The sequence below is a fragment of the Aquila chrysaetos genome, chromosome 6, assembly GCF_900496995.4.
Source record: "Aquila chrysaetos chrysaetos chromosome 6, bAquChr1.4, whole genome shotgun sequence".
NCBI lineage: Eukaryota > Metazoa > Chordata > Aves > Accipitriformes > Accipitridae > Aquila > Aquila chrysaetos.
In genome coordinates this window covers 6,674,716-6,695,023 of record NC_044009.1, presented here as the reverse complement: position 1 = coordinate 6,695,023, position 20,308 = coordinate 6,674,716, and the positions used below count along the sequence as shown (strand labels likewise).

At 42.2% G+C, this 20,308-nt stretch overlaps 5 protein-coding genes across 5 annotated transcripts in view; 1 reads left to right on the top strand and 4 right to left on the bottom strand.

The window, feature by feature from the left end:
• Window positions 1-751: 751 nt before the first annotated feature.
• Window positions 752-5,067, bottom strand: C6H1orf158 (chromosome 6 C1orf158 homolog). The gene is made up of 4 exons (XM_030016898.1): window positions 4,682-5,067; window positions 3,525-3,638; window positions 2,450-2,627; window positions 752-1,835 (listed from the first exon to the last, which is right to left on the bottom strand). Exons 1-4 carry the CDS (start codon window positions 4,778-4,780, stop codon window positions 1,549-1,551), a joined length of 678 nt encoding a protein of 225 aa, XP_029872758.1. The 5' UTR covers window positions 4,781-5,067; the 3' UTR covers window positions 752-1,548.
• A 124-nt stretch (window positions 5,068-5,191) lies between these two features.
• LOC115342532 (arylacetamide deacetylase-like 4) lies at window positions 5,192-9,798 on the bottom strand. The gene is made up of 4 exons (XM_030016889.2): window positions 9,571-9,798; window positions 7,225-7,441; window positions 6,960-7,023; window positions 5,192-6,262 (listed from the first exon to the last, which is right to left on the bottom strand). The coding sequence occupies exons 1-4, from the start codon at window positions 9,736-9,738 to the stop codon at window positions 5,488-5,490; spliced, it is 1,224 nt and encodes a 407-aa protein (XP_029872749.1). The 5' UTR covers window positions 9,739-9,798; the 3' UTR covers window positions 5,192-5,487.
• Window positions 9,799-11,036: 1,238 nt separating this feature from the next.
• Window positions 11,037-13,927, bottom strand: LOC115343055 (arylacetamide deacetylase-like 4). The gene is given in 5 exon segments (XM_030018515.2): window positions 11,037-11,362; window positions 11,365-12,038; window positions 12,863-12,923; window positions 13,251-13,737; window positions 13,814-13,927. Coding segments are annotated over 5 exon segments (1,428 nt in total). The 3' UTR covers window positions 11,037-11,270.
• Window positions 13,561-20,308, top strand: part of DHRS3 (dehydrogenase/reductase 3) — a 79,595-nt gene continuing 72,847 nt past the window's right edge. The window contains exon 1 of the mRNA XM_030016891.2: window positions 13,561-13,828. The gene's annotated coding sequence lies outside the window, so the exon portion shown is untranslated. The remainder of the gene's footprint in view (window positions 13,829-20,308) is intronic.
• LOC115342531 (arylacetamide deacetylase-like 4) lies at window positions 15,118-20,047 on the bottom strand. The gene is made up of 4 exons (XM_030016888.2): window positions 19,802-20,047; window positions 17,405-17,621; window positions 16,934-16,997; window positions 15,118-16,161 (listed from the first exon to the last, which is right to left on the bottom strand). Exons 1-4 carry the CDS (start codon window positions 19,976-19,978, stop codon window positions 15,387-15,389), a joined length of 1,233 nt encoding a protein of 410 aa, XP_029872748.1. The 5' UTR covers window positions 19,979-20,047; the 3' UTR covers window positions 15,118-15,386.

Here is a 20,308-nt window from a genome sequence, read left to right as displayed (position 1 = left end):
AAAAATATTAGCATATGGGTAACAAACAGAAAAACACACTTTTTATAGTCATATTGGCAATAAAATTAATCTGGATGGACTTCCTTGTGGATACAAGAATTTCTGTATCCGCCAATTTTCATTCCATTGTAAGGCATGCCTTCTTTATGGATTATTTTAAAGATGTTTTTTTCAAGAGAATGTGTTTTTTATAACACAGCACTAATAGCTGGCTGTGTTTCAGTGACTACTTTCACCTATTTTGCTTTCAATTTTTTCTAATTGCCTTTGATCTCCCTGGGCCTTTGAAGCCCCCAAAAACCCCATATAATGCTTATCTAATTATCAGGGCTCTTGCATCTCTGAAAGATTTCATTAACAATGCTGCCTTCTGATTCACGCAACTAGTTGAGGGTCTGTGTACCTCTCCCGCAGACGTTTTTGGTTGTCTCACAGTCAGTGAAGAATGACTTTGCCAATAGGTGCCACTGTTGCTCTACACACACGCCTGAATCGTCCATGTCCTTCAGTTGAAAATCCGACCTTGAAAAAGCAAACCTAAATCGCAGTGACTAAAATGTTGCAGGGGTAAAACTCTGTACAGCTCATGGCCAGAGGCTTGTCCATGCCAAGACTAAAGTATATGCTTTATCTTGTTCCTAAAAATAATTATATTATTGCTAATCTTGAGCAAAATTGTTTAAGAGATAAATATGTATTGAATTAATTCCAGATATATTTAATCTAAGCCTTTAACTTGCTGCAGGTTTATTGTTGAGGCTCAGACCAATAGCAGCTGAACCTTCCATATATCTCCTCTGGACCAAATGTGATTTAAATACAGGAGTTGCACATCAGTGCAATAAGAATTTGGACTTCTGTCAGCATTTTTTACATAGGTCGTTCACATACTTTCTCAACCAAGTAAAGGATCGGGGTGGCCTATCCAGCAGTATAAAGGCCACCTACAACTATTTCTTCTAGGTTTACTGTTTGGTAATGTAAGGTCAACTAATGTAGTTCACTTTGCAGCTTATCTACCATTAAGTGCCATTCAATATGTAAAGCCAAGGGCAATCAAGGTCTGCTTGCTTACTGCATTGGGATAAATCTTGGTTCACCTTGTCCTTAGGTATGCAGCCATTTCATAGGTTTACTTTATTCTTGGATGTTTCAGACACATGATGGAATAACACAAGTTTCTTTTCTACTCTTTCTTTGAAGAAATTATAGCAAGCTGTGTAAAAATGAAAAAGACAGCTAAGGACAAAGCAATTAAGAGATTTATATCCTTTCAGGTTCAGTCCCATCCTGGGTTTTTTTTTCCTTCCTGCAACTGTTCATTGACTAGAAACCAACAGATGAAAATTTTGTTTCCAGTGATTTAATATCTTCTGAAATATTCCCAGCCATCTGCAGGTCAGCATGTAACCCAGCAACTTGTTCTAACTAGTAGACAGCCCTCCACATTTATAACCTAATTCTCATTCCTTCTGCATGGAACAGATCACTCTTATGTACATGAGCAACAAGCTATATTAAGTAGTACTTAAGATCACCCTAAGCAGTTTACACGGAGGTGTCCCTTGCTTTTCTGGCTCTCACCAGTTGGCTGATGGCTTGCAGGTATTTCTGACCCCCTTCATAATCCAGGATTCTACTAACATTTTGGGGAAGACATCCCTGGTTGAAAGGGAGATCGTGAGTTTTAGCTGGTTGTCTCAGCTGACAAGTAGCAAAAGCAGAAATCGGTGGGCTTTCATAGGAAATGGTGTAGACACTGTTCATCACTCCATCTTCTTTCTTGTGCCATTTTTTCATCAGGTGCTCAAGAAGGCCATAGTTGGTAGGTGGCTCTGAGACAAGAAATGATTAAATGTTAGAAATGATAGAATTAAATTTTGGGTTCTGGTGTTTTTACTCCACAGTTGTCACAGGGAATATTTGTACTATTTTGACAGCAGATTAAGGACAAAACAGATCTTTTTGTTCCCAGAGCATGTGTGTCTACCCTCTGGCTGGAAGGGAAAATCACTGTTAGATATCGATAGGACAGCAGTAACAGTATAAATGTAAAGAGTCCTGATTCTTCATAGTCTGGTAGGTATTAAAAAAGTTAGAAGAGCTGTACATGTCGCTTAAATTCAGAAACATAATAATACTCCTGCTAGTTGTATCTCACAGCTCTCCTTGTTTTCAGCTGGTGTCTTGCATTATTGCATAGGAGAGAGAAATCTGTTTATTGGCACTATCCTTCACTGCTTCCTGTGGTGATTAAGTATTGTTGTATGGATAACATTTCCACTTTATCAATCTGAAGAATAAGCTACTGACTGGGTAAGAAAGCAGCCAAAAGTCACCACAAAATCCATTTTCAGAATTAAAACAGAAGGAGGTTCCTGGCTGTAAGTCTATATATTGACCACTGCACCACGTTCCATCTGATTGAAATAATAACACCAAAAACTACCAAGAATGGGAAAATCTGATTTCTGAGGAATCCAGGCAAACTTGCGTCCATTCCAGCTGCGAAGGGGAGGCAGCACAGGGTTGTAACCATGTCTATTGTATTTATCGTCATACTCCGATACCAAATTTCGGCTTCTTGGTTCCTCATGATGGGTGAAGAAGTGCTGCATTGGCAGGCCCTGAAATGAGAATTAAATGCGAAATGAAACCATGCTGCTTGTCTTTGAACATAGCATTCAGACGGCTTAGCATGCTTTTGAGTCAAACTGTACTACCAATGATATGACAATATTTTGTCAGTACTTACATTACTTTTACTTATAATTTAATCCCTGAAAATAAAGGCATTTGCATTTCAAGTAAGGTAGATGTCCAGTTAAATTAAGCAACTACATCTGTATGTCATGAGATCTGATTAGTCTGATTTCAACACATGCATCAGGGATTTGCAGATACATTTAAGAAGCCTGCAAATGAAAAGCTGATTGTCTTGTGCTGCTTAAGTGTTTCATTGTGCACTAGCATTACATATACTACCTTCTAACTGTCTGTCAGGAGAGAATGGCAAGAATATTTGGGGGTGGAGAGGCACCTTGGAGGAAGGGACATTCTAGCAGATGATACTTGTGGGAAAAGTATTGTTGTGAAAGATCTGGGACGCATTTAAATGCAGTTTGTTCCTATGAATCGGAGGTGTGCTGGTGAAAATAATCCTTTTACTGGCAAGCTCATATTATAGCCCACAGAATGTCCTGAAGATGCAATACCCAGTGCTAGCTGGTAGTAACGTGCCAATTTTCTTCATGTGCCCTGGTCACCCACCAAAGCAGAGACTCGGAAACAACCAGAGAGTACCAAGAAGTATGTGCTGTTTGTCTACCTCTGAAAGGCATCCTACTTCAATCAAACATATGAGGGAGCTCTGGATCCTGTAAATTTGCCACGAAGCTGCAGTGCCTTCTTTTATGTATATAGTTGTTTAAGGATATTAAATATGATTTAAGTATTACTCAAAGATCATCACTGTTTGGAATGTTGGCACACACAGCCCCACCTTTGAAATTTCTTTTACGTACCTCAAATTTTTCCATCATGGTTCTCCTTAGTGTTTGGTCTGGTTTGTGATCTGGGAAGCAAATGAAGTCTGTTCTGTATATGCTGCTGCTGAGTTTCCCAGTGTCTTTTATAAACTAGAGAGATACATACAACACTCAGTATAGCTAAGGCAATCTGATCGTTACAGAAGCTCTGTTCCAGTGCTGCTTTCTTCATCTATGCATTTAAAAAGCACTTATTTGGAAAGAAGTCTGTGCTATGGTACTTCTTCTCAGATGGTAAAGTCAGCTGGCAGAATCAGCCATTGTAAAATTCTGGATTGATTCCTTGGTGTAAATACAAGATACTGTACAGCCCCTGAAAAATTATTCATGGTTTGGTGTTTAATACTTTTACCTGCCATGTGAACTATCATCTGAAAAGGACAAACAAACTTTTTTTTTTTGTCCCTTTGTTCCCACTTCTGCTGCAGCAGGCCAGTCTCTGCAATATAGTCTAGCATTTTGCTCCAGAAAAAAAAAAAAAAAACCATCTAAAGGAAGTAATTTCAGCGGAGTCAGGAGGATTTGCCCTAACAGCTCCAATATTGAACCTAACAGGCATGTTTTGACAAAGTTAAATGTCTCATGATAAAATCTTGTTCAGCCCTTAAGCAGGGCATGCAATCTATCGAGCAGCTCTGCTAGCAAAGATCCTCTTGTTTATACAAGTAAATGAAACCAATATCCAAATCATTAAAGATCCTCTGATACAACTAATAATAAGTATTTAACTTATGGAAGGATTAATGAAGCCTCTCTTGTATAATGTTGGTTTATATTATTAAGTTGTATATGTTGTTGTTGTATAGTTAGTTGTATGGAAGTTGTATAGCAGTCTGAAGGGATTGCCATAAAAAGTGCTATAGCATTTTTAATTGGCTAATATGATGTCCGGTGTGAACCATACAATGTAACCCATGCTCAGGCATTGCTTCTGTCCTGGCTTAGAGAGAAGAATGGCCGATCATTAACAAAATGAATGGATGCAGGCCAAGCAAGATGCTTATCCTTCTCCCTTTTATCACGCTTCTGAGATGAACCTGGACTCTAGCTTATGACTGAAGTAGTATTCTACCTCCACAGGATTGGTTCTGACCCACTCTATTCCTGCTCTCACACTTCTTTCCTGATCTTACCTTTTTCCTCTCTTCCAGCCAGTTTCCAATGAGAACTTTAGCAGAGTATTTGGGTTCAATTTTCCACCAATCCTGTCCATCTTTTTGCAATGCAATCATATTTCTTTGTCTCACCAGCACACCCCTCCCTGGTTGTTGGAACTGTCCTTCAAGTTACATGGGTGAAAGATTACTCAGTTGTCCAGTGCTAAAACTAAGGCAGAAAGGGGCTCCACTTCTGCCTGCCTGTGTGCTGAGAAACATGGGTGATGTGTGGAACTGCTTGGCCATAGAACCATTTCTTTGCTATCCCCATGGTGACTGTTGTTCCAGTAACCACATTCTAGGCTGCATCATATTTAGTGTTGAGCAAAACAGTGGCTCCTAACCCACTAAAGTCAGTTGGGTGTTTTTCTCTAACTGTTAAGAGTTCAGAATCAGAGCACAGAGTTATGTCTCAAAACATTGTGACAGAAGTGATGTATTCCTCTATACCAACACACCACACATATCTGCGTGACACAGTCTCTCTTCATAGACAGACACATTTTATTTTAAACAAGTGGGGCAAACCAGGATGTCCATTCAAAATAATGTTCTTCTTTATTGACACCGCTAAAGATAAGGGCTTGCAGCATGGTACAAGCTTGTATAAGGTTTGCATATTCCACATTCCAACTAACAGCTGGAATGAGGTTCTGATGAGCCTTGTTTATCATTGTTAATGTCTGCCCTTGATTGACTACCCATCACCTGATATTAAATATCCTAAAAAGATATTTTCCTAGGTTGAGGCATGAACAGACTCGTGGAATCTAAGATGTTTACTATAAGCTTTTTAGGAAGTTAACAACACTGTCCAATCCCCTTTTCCCAGCTGGAAATGAGAAACCGCAATAATCATATAGGCTTATGATTCCGTGGAATCCATCCTCAAGGTGGTACCAGGTCACTCGAACACCGTTGTCCTCCAATCTCTTCTTGTAAAGCAAGCCATCGTCCCTCAGCACATCATACTCGCAAGTCAAGATGAAAGACTCGGGCAGCTGGTGAACAATAGCATCTTCGGCTAACAGTGGACACAGGTTGGGCTCACAGAATCTTTTCACTGTCTCATAAACTTCAGCTATAAAATCAGTGGGCCTAAGTGGCTTCACACCTCTGACCTTAAATTTTTCGGGGATGTTATCTGGACTCACCCACTTCCTGTACTTCAGCCTCATATCTGGAGGAATATGAGAGCCCTCCAAGACCTCTTGCATATGCAGTGCATCCCCATTTAAGTACTGCAAAGCAAAGAAAGCGGCACGTTCTCGGAATAAGAGAGGGACTCCTCGATTTTGATGGTAAGATGGTAAATTGAAGTCCAGTGCCTGAAGGCCTGGGTAGATCAAGATCTGAGCACGTAGTTTGGGGAGGTCTGATCTACCTGCAAGGGTCTGGCTAACAGCAGCTGCTAGATTGCCCCCAGCACTGTCCCCGCAGACAATTACATTGGCGGGATCCACGCCATAGAGCTCTATATTCTTCATAAAGTGTATGGTGGCGTTAAGACAGTCTTCATATGCAGCAGGGTATTTGTGTTCAGGAGCTAAACGATACCTAGTACACAGAAAGAGGCAAGTGTAAGAGAAGGAAATGTCATTAGTATTAATCAGGAAATGGTATCCTATGCTGTCTTCCAGCACTATCATTTTGGGGTATTTTTCCTCTAGGTTAGGATATTCATTACCTCCTAAGCAGGCATTCCTCAGTTAGTGATTGTGGATAAGCTGTAAATTGTGTATTCAGTCACAAGGACTCAGTAAAGTAGGATTGTCTTCTGGTTAAGAGTCTGACTGAGACTTTGTACATTTCTTAGTCATGCTGAAAACTCCCTGTGTACTCTTGACAAGATAATTTAATAATTTTGTGCCTCTGCTTCCTATGTGTAAAATGTGAGTAATACTGTGTGATTATTCTCTCTTTTTCTATAAATCACAATTGTTTGGAGCATCATGTAATAACATGTTCATATGTTCAGCACAAGGAAGACTTTTTTTACCTAAGTTTTTGATTGGCTTTTATAGATTTTCTTAGTGTGCCAAATATTTCCATTTGGGTCTTTTTGAGTATATCAGGGCATGAACAGTTAAGAGCTATGAAATCTCCATTAACACTATTTGTCTCTTTATGGACTTCACTGAATTCTTTAGAAAGTTCTCTGCAAAAAAGAACATCTCCAAAACCAGTGCAGCTTTTCTGTGGCACCACAGCAACAATAATTTCCAAACAACAGAACTGGGTAGGGTTCACTTACTGAACAGATACAACTACCGATTCACTTTCTCTGGATATGTAGCGGCATACTTTTTCATAGGTATCTGGAAAAGAAATATTTTCATTAGTGCCTTGCTATTGCCCTGATCTTTGAGACAGCTAAGGAATGTTCATTCCAGAAAGGCATGTATTTGTCTTCAGACCTCCTCCCAAATCACATGCTGAAACCTCCTCTTATTTCAGTTTTATAAAAAGATGAGAATGTTCTTTCTACATTACTATTATTCCTCCAGCAAATATCTTACCAAGACTTCCAAATACCCAGCCTCCTCCATGAAAGAAGATGATACCTCTCCTTCGCCCATCAGAGGTAGCTTTAGGCTGATAAACCCTCACAGGTACTTTGTTAAACTGCAAATCCTGGATGAAGAGCTTTGGATCCACCCCTAGTTTCCGTCCCTGTCGCACGTATCGGCCAAAAGTGATTTGACTGCAAAGTCCAGTCTTCTCCAAAATCTTTCCCTGTTAAAGGTAAAAGAAATTAAGGCTTCTTTAGAAGTCTTGAGTTAGCTAAGGTATAAAACCTCTGCATCATACTTACATTGAACTGTGTTTGAGGGAAATTTTAAAGAAACACAGAGCTTACAAAAAAAAAAAAAAAGTGGTAATGTTGTAAAATATGAATATGCTATAAGAAGATATAATAATAACAGCACAAGAAGTTAGAGTAACTACCGTGAGGACTGTTCATAGAGGAGGATAATGGCTATGCAAGCGTCTCCCAAAGACTCTCTGAATGGTTTCCTCTATACTGAGTACTGATAGGTGAGTTTGTTCTAACAGGTTGTTTAGTCCTTGGTTTTTGCCTTAATAAACCTGTGGAAAACAGTGAGGAAAAGTAACTTCACAGCTGGTTTTCTTGATAGGAATGCCCAGTCCTAAGAAAGAAAAGGAAGTCCTAAGTCTCCTAAGAGAGATCCCAGGATAGAGTCAGAAAGCAGTATTTGTTTTAAGGTTGCCTAGATTAGTTTTACCAAGAAGGAGAAGTTCTACCTTTTATCATACCAGCTGGAATCTGAAGAATCATTCTGAAAAATCTAGGCTTCACACACAGCAATGTGACCCCTGTTGTCCGATAAAAATAAAGCTCTCTGATTCGAGAAAACCAATTTTCCCATATTCTCACACCCTACAGATGGTAAAAAATTTACTTCCTTTACTCAAATCCAGTGTCATTCTAATAACACATCAGAAATTTTATATAGGCCATCCAAATTGGCTGTCTTGGAGTATACATTTTAATTGCCAGTAGTGTCCTGCGCACACTTTGTGCTCATTCTTGTTTCATTTATACTTGATAACTACAATGAAATGTCATATATAGAAACAGCAATATAAGCTTTAATGGTTCTTCACTGCATAAACTAATATTCCTGAATTAGATCATAAAACTCAGTGAATTTGCAAACCTTAAGTGCTGAGTTGTGTTGTGCAAGTTAGTTACTGCTTTTTATTTGCACAACAGATTTACTGAGCAAAATCAAGAAGCTTCCTTTCCCAATGCTCTTGCAGTGATCTTGCAAGCTAGAATATAAATCTGATGTAGTAAATGAACAAACAAGAAGTTGGGAACCAAATTAATGGAATTAAACAAATAAACTGTTACAGTTGCATTACTAAACAAGATCCCAATTTTAAATGCCCAATGGGGGTCTGTCTTTATCCATTCCTTTGTTGTCACGTGCTAGTGGGATCCAGGAGAGCTAGGTAGCTTTGCCAGTAAATTTCAAGAGGATGTCAATCGTGTAAGAAACTGTGTGGAGGAAAACAAACAAGGTCTGTGTGATAGCAAAAGCAATGTTGTGGCTAAAAGAGTGAAGGAGAAAATTGAAGATTTAAAAAAATTAAAAGATACGGCAAGTGACATAGGAAGAGTTTAGAAGAGCTCTAATGCTGTTTATGCAATGCTGTAAAAGGGAGCCCAGGGATTAAGTAAAGCAGCCCTAACCGGATTTTGTACCATAAACATCAACCATGGCAGAAGCAGCTGAAGGGCTGTAGTTTTCTTTGTGCAAGGTGACTTCGCCTAAAGCTGAGGGCAGTTATCAGCCAAAACACCAGCTCAGCTCCCAATTCGACACTTAAATCAGCACCGCCGTTTGGCAATCTCTGCTAACAAGCCCTAGCATGCCGCTTCGGAACGTGAAATGGGTTTTGCCCACGACACGAGCAGCGTCCTGATTGAGGGTGCTCCCCCGCAGCACTCTCCCCATGATGTGGAGCCGCAAGCATCACATGAGGGCGGCAGGGGCATGCGGATCTTAATCCAGGCTCTTTTTTTTTTTTTTTTTTTGGTTGGTTGGTTTTGTTGGGTTTTTTTTTTCCTTCCTAGCGCAGTCCGTGGGACGGGGCTCGCCGGGGCCGCCCCGGGTTTCACGCAACCCGCTGACGGGCGGCGGCTGCCCACCCTCGCCGCGGGGGACCCCGGCCCGGGGGGCCGCGGCGTGGGGGGGGGGGGGGGGGGGGGCGGACCTGCGAAACCCTGTAGCCTCCCCCCCCCCCCCCCATCCACCCCCCGCCGGCTCGCGTGGAAACACTCCCCCGCCCCCCGAAACGATAAGCGCGGCGGCGGGGCGGAGGGCGCGACTCACCAGGGCCGCCGTGCTGAGGAGGACGGCCAGGACCAGGCGCAGCTTGGCGGGCTGATTCACCCCGGGCGGGATGTCGTAGCTGGGGAGGCCGAGGAGGACCGTGGCCAGCGCCAGCGCCAGCGCCGCCAGGGGCAGGAGCAGCAGCAGCAGCGCGGGCAGCAGCGCCATGGCCCGGCGGCGGCCCCGCGGGGCTCCCCGGCCCGCGGCGGGGCCCGGCAGCGGCCGCCCGCCCCCCTCCGCGCCGCGACAGCGACCGCGGCCCGGGCCGGCGGCGTCACGGGCCGTTTGTGACAGCTCTGCAAAGCCGCCGCCGAGGTCATGGTGCGGGCGGCCAGCGAGCACCGGGGGGGAGGCCGCGCTGCCGGCTTGAGGCGCGGTGTAATCTCGGTTCAAGGAGGCAGTGCGTGACCTGCGCAGGCAGCCTCAGGGGCGCTCGGGGCAGGCGCTCATCGCCCCGCGGAGAGAGCCTGGCGTTCGGGCTCTGCGGCCGGTACAGCCCTTTCAAGAGAGCCGGGCAACCTGCAGCGGCAGTGGGCTGCAGGGCACCTGCGTTCCTGACGGAGTCACCTTCAGGTCGCCGGGAGTAGGGCGTTTGTCCTTAAGTTTAGGGATTCTTTGTCTAACGGCAGCCTGCAGGAAGCTAGAGGAAGGGCGACATTTGCACTGTGAAATCTAAACGGAAGACAGCGTTTGTTTCTGGAAAAATTTCTGATTTCCTGTCGTGGGATTTTATTTTTTTTTTTTCTCCTTAGGATTTTCATTTCCTCAGTCTTACTGCTTTGAGTAGGCTCACTACTGTTTTTCCTTTCTTTCATCAGCGGGGTATAATGAAGCATCATGTCAAGGAATACACTGCCTTGCTCTGTAAAGAAAACTCAAAACATGGAGAAACATCACAGCACAAATTCTAAAAAAATAATACTGGGGAACCAGTCTCTGAAAGAACATGAAAACATTTTGGTTCATATTTTCTCTCTCTTTAAGCTAAACCTTCCAGTATACATAGATCAAAAGCACAGTTCACTGACCCTTACTGTCTTTCTAAAACCTGATAGAAGTGTTCCCTCTCAACCAGTATCTCTCACCTTGAGCTTCAGTGGGCATAATGGAGACATACCAAAATTAAACAGGAGGTTGTAGAGCTACAGTTATTTCAAAATCAGGGCAGCCCTTACTTGCCTCCAGCAAAGTGTCCCCAATTAACTTGGGCCTTGTACTACTGCTCTTGTGGATGTGGTTCTGCCATGCCCACTGAGCATATGTCAAATCTCCTCACTGAGACCTTGATCTCTGCCTGTTTTTTAGCTAAATAAAGTCATGCTTTGGAACTTAACAAATGGACATCACAAAGATCCCGACTGTAATTCACAGGACTTATTTAATCCAAATCATTCCACAGACATTATTTACAGAGAAGTAAATCATCCGGTAATTAAATACAAGGAATCAAGCAGATGCTGATTTGAAAGAAAAGGGATTGAAACACAGCATGTGGAAAATATTTAAACTGTAAAGACTGAACTGTCAATAGTCTCATGAGGACAAAGACCAGTGTTCAGACAGTACCTGAAGTTCATTAATATCAAAATTGGTATTTTACACATCAAAGGGTATCAAATTTTTGCTGACAAGTACTACCTGAGGTTTGGAAGCCTAAACAGAGACATTAGTGGGAGAAGCATAAAGAGGGAAAGTTGTTCTTACAGACCTTTTATGAATTTAACAATGCTGTCCAATCCCCTTTCCCCAGCTGGAAATGAGAAACCGCAATAATCATATAGGCTTATGATAATCCATCCTCAAGGTGGTACCAGGTCACTCGAACACCGTTGTCCTCCAATCTCTTCTTGTAAAGCAAGCCGTCATCCCTCAGCACATCATACTCGCAAGTCAACATGAAAGTCTCAGGCAGCTGCTGAATAAGAGCATCTTCAGCTAACAGCGGACACAGGTTGGGCTCACAGAATCTTTTCACTGTCTCATAAACTTCGGTTGTACAGTCAAGTAGCACATGTGGTTTGTAGCCTCTGACCTTAAATTTTTCGGGGATGTTATCTGGGCTCACCCACTTCCTATAATTTAATTTAATATCTATAGGAATATGGGAGCCCTCCAAGACCTCTTCCAGATTTGATGCATTCCCATTTAGGTACTGTAACATGTAGAAAGCAGCACGTTCTCGGAATAAGAGAGGGACTCCCTGATTCTGCTGATAGGATGGTAAATTGAAGTCCAGCGCCTGAAGGCCTGGGTAGATCAAGATCTGAGCACATAGTTTGGGGAGGTCTGATCTACCTGCAAGGGTCTGGCTAACAGCAGCTGCTATATTGCCCCCAGCACTGTCCCTGCAGACAATTACATTGGCGGGATCCACGCCATAGAGCTCCATATGCTTCATAAAGTGTATGGTGGCATTAAGACAGTCTTCATACGCAGCAGGGTATTTGTGTTCAGGAGCTAAATGATACCTAGTACACAGGAAGAGACAAGTATAAGAGAAGGAAATGTCATAAATGTAAATACAAATTTCCTCCAGCACTTTGGCTTTCCCTGTGTTGTTTGGAGTATTTTTCCTTTAGCAAAAAAAAGTGTCATTATCTGCTAAACAGGTATTTGTCCAGCAAGTTATCACAGATAAATGATAGCCAGTAGGATGAAGTTGCAAGGAAGTAGCATAGTTGGGGTCTTCTGAAAATAGCATCAATCAGAAACTGAGTGATGTAAGTTCATTTTACTCTTCTGGTGTAGACTGCATCTGGCTTGTGGATGAAGTAATTTAATCAGTCTGCACCTCACCTTTACTTAGGATATTTCCTCTTAAGAATTATTTTATTTTTCTTTATTTAAATAACTGGGACAGAGTCCTATTCTTCTGTATTCTTAGTATGAAAACATACTAGCATTTGATTGTTAGAAAACTCCTTGAAGTTTACAGGGTGATTACATCTCATTAAACAGATCCCTGAATCACCACCTTCCAAGTTTATTAGTAGGTTCTCAACATGTAAGAAAACTCCTCTGGAAAGCATTCCTTCTTTTTGTGTGGTGCCAGCATAGCTCTGTGCTGTGAGATACGTGAACCTTACTTTGGGGTCTGTTTGCACTCTCCCTGCATTAGCAGATTGAGGGGGAAGAAATGAAAATAGTCCCCTTGAAATTCTGTCCGACCATCTGGGATCCTGGGGAAATGGTTTACTGAGGAGGAGTGTTCCCACAAGATGTGCAACACTCTGGTGCTGAGAAGTGAAAAGAAGCAAGACGACTTCCATAGGGTAGTACTGACTTAACTCACCCAACAGAGACAACCATCGACTTGCTTTCTCTGGCAACCTAACGGCAGATCTTTTCATGGCAACCTGCAAAAAACTGGGGGGTCGTTAGCTGCCTGCTCCCTTTCCAGATGCAACAGCCAAGGAAGGTGGAAGCCGCCTTTTCCCGCCCTGGCCCATGCCCTTCCCGACCCTCAAGCGCCACCTCACCTCCCCTCGTCCCTCTTCCCCTCAGGGCAGGCAGTAGCGGCTCACCGAGAGCACTAAGCTGCCCGAAGACGACGGGGAAGCTCAGCCAGATTCCGGACCTTCTGACAGGTCTCGGGGCAGAATGATTCCCCCCGCCTCCAGAAGATAACAGCGGCAGCGCACAGCCGCGCTGCGCGGGGGAGGGAACGACCCGGCCTGCCCTCCCGAAGCTGCAGTACAGCCAGCCGCCGCCGTGGCAGAAGATGGCGCCCGCCCGCAGGCCGGCAGATGGCGCGCGGGGCCGGTAGACCCTCCCCGGCACCCGGCCGAACCGCGCGTCCCTCATCGAGAGCTGCGGGTCCGGCCCCGGCTTCCTCCCGGAGCGCACGTAGCGGGTGAAGGCGATCTGGCTGCACGCCTCCGTCTTTTCCAAAATCTTCCCCTGTTCGACGAGAGGGAGGAGAGTCCGGCTGAGCGGAGGGCGGCCTCCCCGGGGGCAGCCAGCAGCCGCGGGCCGCCTCGGGGGAGGCTGCCAGACACCACGCCAAGCAGGTTGCCGTGAGGGAGACCCTGCGCCTGCCTTCCCCCGGCCGCTGCGAGGCCTGAGGGGGCGCCCAGGCTTCGTGTTGGCGGGGTTCAGCCTGCTCCAGAGCTCCTCGCCTCTGCCCTCGCCTTTACCGGCCGCTCCGGTTTGGTCCTCACCAGAAAGCTGGCACAGGAGAAGATGGAACCGTGGCGGTCCCCAGTGAGGCTACGCGCCTGGGCGAGCGGGGTTGCTTTGGCACCGTGCGCCTGAGCAGGTAGGCCCACGCGTCCGACTCACGCTCTGTCAGGCAAAATGTCTTAGGGGAGAAACAAAGGAGTTTCCATCTCAGCGTCACCAAGTCCTGTGGTTTCATACCAGCCTCCCTATCTAAGGTTTCCCGTGAGTCTCTGGTTTTATCTGCTTAAGAAGCACCCGGCCTTCCACCGGTGTTACTGGAAAGCCCCAAGAATGGCCTAAAATCATCCTCTGTGCTTTGCTAAAATGGAAATCAAAGCAATCTCACTTTCTATAAATAATTAATTTAAACTTAATTAGGGAAGCTCAGCTGACGAAGCTTGGACTCTTATGGTTGGCTTCATCCCTATGTAATAGGGAAAACCTGACTGAAACTATCTGAGGTCTAACAGAAATGATTTTACAAAAATTGTCCTCTAAAGTCAGCCTCAAAAAAAAAGGAAAGCCTTCATTTAAGTCTTAATGCAGCCAGCAACATTCTGGTATTTACACATAAAATCTTATAAAAATAACACCTAAACCACATTTCTGGCAGAAATCATGGCAGAGTAACTCACTACAGCAGATGTACTAATCATAGAAGCAAGGAAAATTCAAAGCTTTCCAGGATGATTCACTCCAGGAGGGATACTGAAATTGAGAGTACTCAGGCTGAATTGTTCCCATAATTGCTATTATGAATGAAGCAGTAAAAATCACCAACAGTATTTAAAAAAAAAAAAGCCATTTCACTTCATCAAAGGTGAGGTGTCTTTACGCCTGTCTTTGATGTAGCTTTCTCAGATAACAGTAAGCCTTAGAGCAGTCCAAGTTACAACCGATTTCTCAGGTGCCACACACCTTAAAGTTCTTGGAAATGTTGTGCAAGGTGGCAGTACATGTCACATTAGAGAAGAGGGAGAAGAGAATGTGTTTAATTTCCTGTTTAGCTTGATGTTAATTGTGGGACTGATACAGGGCCTGGTATTCTGCATGGTATTCTTGGATTGCGGATGATATGAATGACTGTTCGGAGATAGCAGTTAAGCACTGAATGAAGTTCTAGTTTATGATGGATTGCTATTTACAAGGAGAGCCAAGTGATGTGGAGGTTAAATTGTCTCTTGCATTTGATCTGCAGCCACAACCTATTGCTTCCTGTATTGTGGACATTCTTTAAGTAGTTTTGAATATATGGTTTCAAAAAGGACATTCAGAAAAGACAATGGGAACTAACATGAGGGGAAAAAAAAAGCTAACGTGTGCTCTATAAAAGTAAATGCATCAATCTTATTTTGTTGTTAAAGAGTATTTAAGCACAGGAGCAAGTTGGGTTTTTTACTGCATCTTTAATATTTACTGAGAGAGTAACAAGTGTCTAGTCCAAATAGATCATTAAAATAGGCAGACTGCACGTCAAATACTTCAAGCCGCACTAAAAGAAACTTTCATAGTGTTCTTGAAATATCTTTTTCAGTGATCACACTGGCATAATTGCTCATTAACAAATTGTCCTATCTAAACCTCTTATATGGAATTTAGAAGCATAAAAGACCACAGAAAATTGGCAGTTCTTACAGAAGGAAAGAAAATTGTTTCTATAAGCTTTTTAGAAAGTTCATAATATTGTCAAGACCCCTTTTTCCAGATGAAAATGACAACCAGTCATTGTTAAATGAATTTATGATTCCATGGAATCCATCCTCGAGGTGGTACCAGGTTACTCGAACACCGTTGTCCTCCAATCTCTTCTTGTAAAGCAAGCCGTCATCCCTCAGCACATCATACTCGCAAGTCAACATGAAAGTCTCAGGCAGCTGCTGAATAAGAGCATCTTCAGCTAACAGCGGACACAGGTTGGGCTCACAGAATCTTTTCACTGTCTCATAAACTTCGGTTGTACAGTCAAGTAGCACATGTGGTTTGTAGCCTCTGACCTTAAATTTTTCGGGGATGTTATCTGGGCTCACCCACTTCCTATAATTTAATTTAATATCTATAGGAATATGGGAGCCCTCCAAGACCTCTTCCAGATTTGATGCATTCCCATTTAGGTACTGTAACATGTAGAAAGCAGCACGTTCTCGGAATAAGAGAGGGACTCCCTGATTCTGCTGATAGGATGGTAAATTGAAGTCCAGCGCCTGAAGGCCTGGGTAGATCAAGATCTGAGCACATAGTTTGGGGAGGTCTGATCTACCTGCAAGGGTCTGGCTAACAGCAGCTGCTAGATTGCCCCCAGCACTGTCCCCACAGATAATTATACGGGCAGGATCCACACCATAGTGCTCGACATTCTTCATAAAGTGTATGGTGGCATTAAGACAGTCTTCATACGCAGCAGGGTATTTGTGTTCAGGAGCTAAACGATACCTAGTACACAAAAGGAGACAACAAAAGTACGAGAAGGAAATACTAGTTTTAAAAGTATTGCTGAAAATACTGGTTCCTGCCACCAGCAATACCCTGATTACCTCAGAATTTTCCCATTCTCCACAAGTTGATCATAAATAAACTGTGGCTAGTTGGACCAGGTGGTGCAGATTAACTTGTTAGGATATCGTCTGTTTAGGATGTTTCTCAGGTCTTTAACAGCAGCGGAGTACTCAGCTGCCAACTATATCTAAGTTTTATTGACAGTCATTTAGTCGTTTTATGCTTCAGCTTTCCGTGGGTCAGATACAAACGACAAGACTTCTGTTTTATGTCTTTGTTACAGTGCAACTATATCCTCATAATTCAAATCATTATGTCTGTATATTGATGATATGAGCTTGTCATTCAAGCAGTGCTTCTGTAAGCATCAAGCAGAGTTTCCCTGAATAAGGATTAAGTAGAATATATGGCTTACTATCTGTTTACTCTCAATTTTGAGTTTGGAATTTGAAAATATTGATTCAAAACTTCATTTTCCAGCTAGATATCCCAAAGCATTTTTTGTGATGTAGTCAGACAGTGAAAACTTAGCCTGAGTCAGTCTTCAGTTGCTCCAAACAGGAGCAGAGTGAATTTGTAAATCACATGCTTGACAAGTTCCACAGAAACGTTTCTCTGAGAATGGTTGTGGCTATGATGAGGCAAGCTATAACATGGTATTTACGCTAGAGGAAATAATCTCTAGAAAACAGCATGAGGAAAGACTCACCCAACAGATACAACCACTGATTCACTTTCTCTGGCAATAGAGCGGCATAGCTTTTCATGGGTCTCTGAAAGAAACATATTTGGTGGGGTTTGGGTTTGGTTTGGTTTGGTTTTTTGACAGAGTACTAATGTTGTGTATTGCATAAGTCAAAGAATTACAAGAAGAACACACTCTCTACTTTTCTCTGCCCCTTACTACATAAGTCCTCAGATCTTTTGTACCCCCTCATTTTCCTGTTTCACTATTTGCTTACTGTGTTTTTTCCCCTCATATCTCATTATCCTTGTCTTTAAGAAAAATCACAAAATGCACAACAGATGCTTTCTTCTGACAGCAAGACTTAGGAGAGTGCATCTGTGGTTATACTCAAACTTCATAACTGCTACAGATCAAGCGACAATCAACTTTACCACTTATGAGGCAGATACTTCTTTACCTAAATTGTAATATTTTTTCTGTTAGGTATCTTACCAAGACTTCCAAAAACCCATCCTCCTCCATGGAAAAACATAACTCCTCTCCTTTGGCTGGCAGATGGAACCTTAGGCTGATAAATCCTTACAGGCACTTTCTCAAACCACAGGTCCTTGATGAAGAGCTTCGGGTCCACTCCTAGAGTCTTTCTACCTTGCATGTACCGGACAAAGCTAACCTGACTGCAGATGCCAATATTTTCCAAAATCTTTCCCTGTTCAAAGGCAAAGAGAATAGGGAGTTTACTCAAGAGATTCTGTATTTTCCAAAGCAAAGGAACTGTATGGGCAGTATCCTCGTGATGTCTAAGTCGTATATTTTAGGGTGATCATAAAATATTTGAGTAGTTGTACAGGTATAGTACAACTGAACAAATAACAGTAGCATCATGACAGGTCACATGAACAGTAGTGTTCACTGAAGAACATAATCCCAAAACAATGCAGCATTAACGAAGTCTGGTGAAATATATCCCTTTGCTTTTTCAGCAGATCCTTTAGCTAACACTGAAAATGAGTTTGGTTTTCACTGGTTATTCTGTCCTTGCCCTTGAGAAGATGTGAAAACATAGCGAAAGATGATAGTTCTGGTGCTGATTTTCATGATATGGACACTTTCCTGAAGTGGAGTTGACTAAGTTGAGAATATATTTGATAATTGCTTTTTGATTCATCTTGGAAGTCTTCACTGATGTCTGCAATGCACTGGCAAGAAGATCCTCAGATACTTAGTAGGCCTAAACTTCTGTTCTTTCTGTATGCCATAGTGATATTCATGCTAGCCACCAGAAGATTAAAAGAATACAAATCAGAGCTACTGGTCCAACATAACTTCGCAAAAATTTTAAAAAAAGCATAACCTCTGCTTTGAAATATATTATTTAGTCATGCCAAACCAGTACTTCAGTCCTTATGAAGATTTGGATCAAGCTCTTAATATTCAATATTTTGTTATGAATATTTTTTATTAGACTGCCACATTTGTATGGATTGTCAATACACTGTTATGACTCTGAATATGTTTACCTGTGAAAGACCTCTTCAATGACTCCGGCTATTTATAATGTTCTCCATGTGTGATTTTGAGGCTGAAGAAACTAATACATTTTGCAACATACTGATTTTAATTCATTATAGAAACTAGTCTTAGTGTCTCTGTACACAAACATGATAAAATTATTTATTCTTTTGTATTTGCTGTTTTCCAAGCAGAAATGGAACAACTACAAATAATATTCTCACCTTTACATTCAACTTGCTTGGTTTCTTTCATCCTGTGTTTACATTGCAGCATAGAATTCTGGTTTATGGTACTAATGGGCAGTGTATAGGTGATAAAAAGAGAACTGGCTTTTCCAGCTGCTTAAATGAAGTAGTCTCTTTCTAACTACAACTTGTGTGCAGCCAAAGCATGAGAATATATTTCTAGAATTCTTTACTATGGTCCACTATAATCTAGAATATTTCTGATAGATAATTTTTTTAAAATTTATTTTAAATAGTTTGTTCCTCTTGGAAGTATTTAAGTAATTTTTTAAATATATGCACAACTTCTGCTATCTCATGTATTTCTAACACCTTCCGTCATCACAGCATCTATACATCTATCATTACATGGAAATACTCCTGATTCAGTGAGATCCTTTGTCAGCAGAGATCACCAGAAGTTGAGTGCTGGTAAGAGCTTCAACTCTTGTGGATTGGTTAGCTTCCCACTCTTTTACAGGCCAGTTGGCCTGCAGAAGTTGGGCTGCCCAGAGCCCCTCATTCCCATCAGACAAGCCTGCTTAGTTGCTGCAGGAGTTATAAATAAGTGTTCAGAGGAGATGGAATTCCTTCAGCTCCTCTTGGGCAATGTTACCTAATTTTGTCACTTGTGTGACAAAAACTCCCCCTTCCCAAAACCAATTCTGAAATGTTCAGTTTCTAATTTTATCTTCAAAATTAATACATAACTCCTCATCCCCAAGTCCCAGAAAAGCTTGAAAGCATGGCCCAAAGACATCTGATATATTCTGAACCTAGAACGGAAATATAAATGATCCAACATGTATAAGCATTCTTAATCAAATTATTGCTAGGTTAGTATCATTCATTGTAGAAGCACAGCCAGACTTTCAAATGTTTGTGTTAGGCAGTGTTTGCATACTGCCTAATGTAAGAGCTAGGCAGGACTGTAGTAATGCAGTGTAGTGTAAAAAAATCTGGTAAAGGTTTACTTAGCAAAACTGAGCAAATTTAGAAGCAAAACTTCTAAATACAACATGCAGCATGATAGCAATGCCCTGCTCTCCTCTCTGAAAATTAATTCCAAGCAGGGTTCTAGCATTGCATTAAGTTTAAAATCTACAGGTTCACTGTTCTTCCCCCCAGAAATCACACCAGGTTAACTTACCACCACAGCTCTGCTTATTAAAATTATATGAATGATTCGGAGCTTTACAGGCTGATTCACTCCAGGAGGAATTTCTGAGTTGGAGAAATCAAAATTAATTGCCCCCATGACCAACAATATAAATCCAGCAACAAAAACTGCTAAGAATAACACCAGCAGTGTGTATACAACTGCCATTTTGCTGAGCAGCAAAGTGATCTGAAATGTCTTTGATTTGACTTTCCCAGATATCTTTGGCTCGTTACTTCCTGATTCTTTGTTTGTCATAAGGTTGCTCTAGTAAAAATCTTTCTCCTCCCTTTTACAAATAGTTTAGTAGGTATCTTTCCCGCTTTCTTTCCCCCCCCCCGCTCCCTTTATTTCACAAAAGGTAAGTTGGTCAAAGTCCTGAATTTGTTGAAAGACATATGCCAGCATAATTTCAGAATTTTTGCAAGAAAGCAGTCCTTAGCTGGGAGAAGAGTGTTATGAATAAACTGCATTGATATTAAATTAATTAGAAGTGGA

What these genes read in the sequence shown, in the direction of transcription:
- LOC115342532 (XM_030016889.2), bottom strand. Translation starts at nt 9,738, where the DNA reads ATGGCGCTGCTGCCCGCGCTGCTGCTGCTGCTCCTGCCCCTGGCGGCG. An exon ending in TCCTCAGCACGGCGGCCCTG is followed by an intron (nt 7,442 to 9,570) that starts GTGAGTCGCGCC and finishes TACCTTTAACAG; the next exon opens with GGAAAGATTTTGGAGAAGAC. An exon ending in CTGGGTATTTGGAAGTCTTG is followed by an intron (nt 7,024 to 7,224) that starts GTAAGATATTTG and finishes TTTCTTTTCCAG; the next exon opens with ATACCTATGAAAAAGTATGC.
- C6H1orf158 (XM_030016898.1), bottom strand. Translation starts at nt 4,780, where the DNA reads ATGATTGCATTGCAAAAAGATGGACAGGATTGGTGGAAAATTGAACCC. An exon ending in CCATGATGGAAAAATTTGAG is followed by an intron (nt 2,628 to 3,524) that starts GTACGTAAAAGA and finishes TTCTCATTTCAG; the next exon opens with GGCCTGCCAATGCAGCACTT. An exon ending in ATCAGATTTTCCCATTCTTG is followed by an intron (nt 1,836 to 2,449) that starts GTAGTTTTTGGT and finishes TTCTTGTCTCAG; the next exon opens with AGCCACCTACCAACTATGGC.
- LOC115342531 (XM_030016888.2), bottom strand. Translation starts at nt 19,978, where the DNA reads ATGGCAGTTGTATACACACTGCTGGTGTTATTCTTAGCAGTTTTTGTT. An exon ending in TAATAAGCAGAGCTGTGGTG is followed by an intron (nt 17,622 to 19,801) that starts GTAAGTTAACCT and finishes GCCTTTGAACAG; the next exon opens with GGAAAGATTTTGGAAAATAT. An exon ending in TCAGTGGTTGTATCTGTTGG is followed by an intron (nt 16,162 to 16,933) that starts GTGAGTCTTTCC and finishes TTTGTGTACTAG; the next exon opens with GTATCGTTTAGCTCCTGAAC.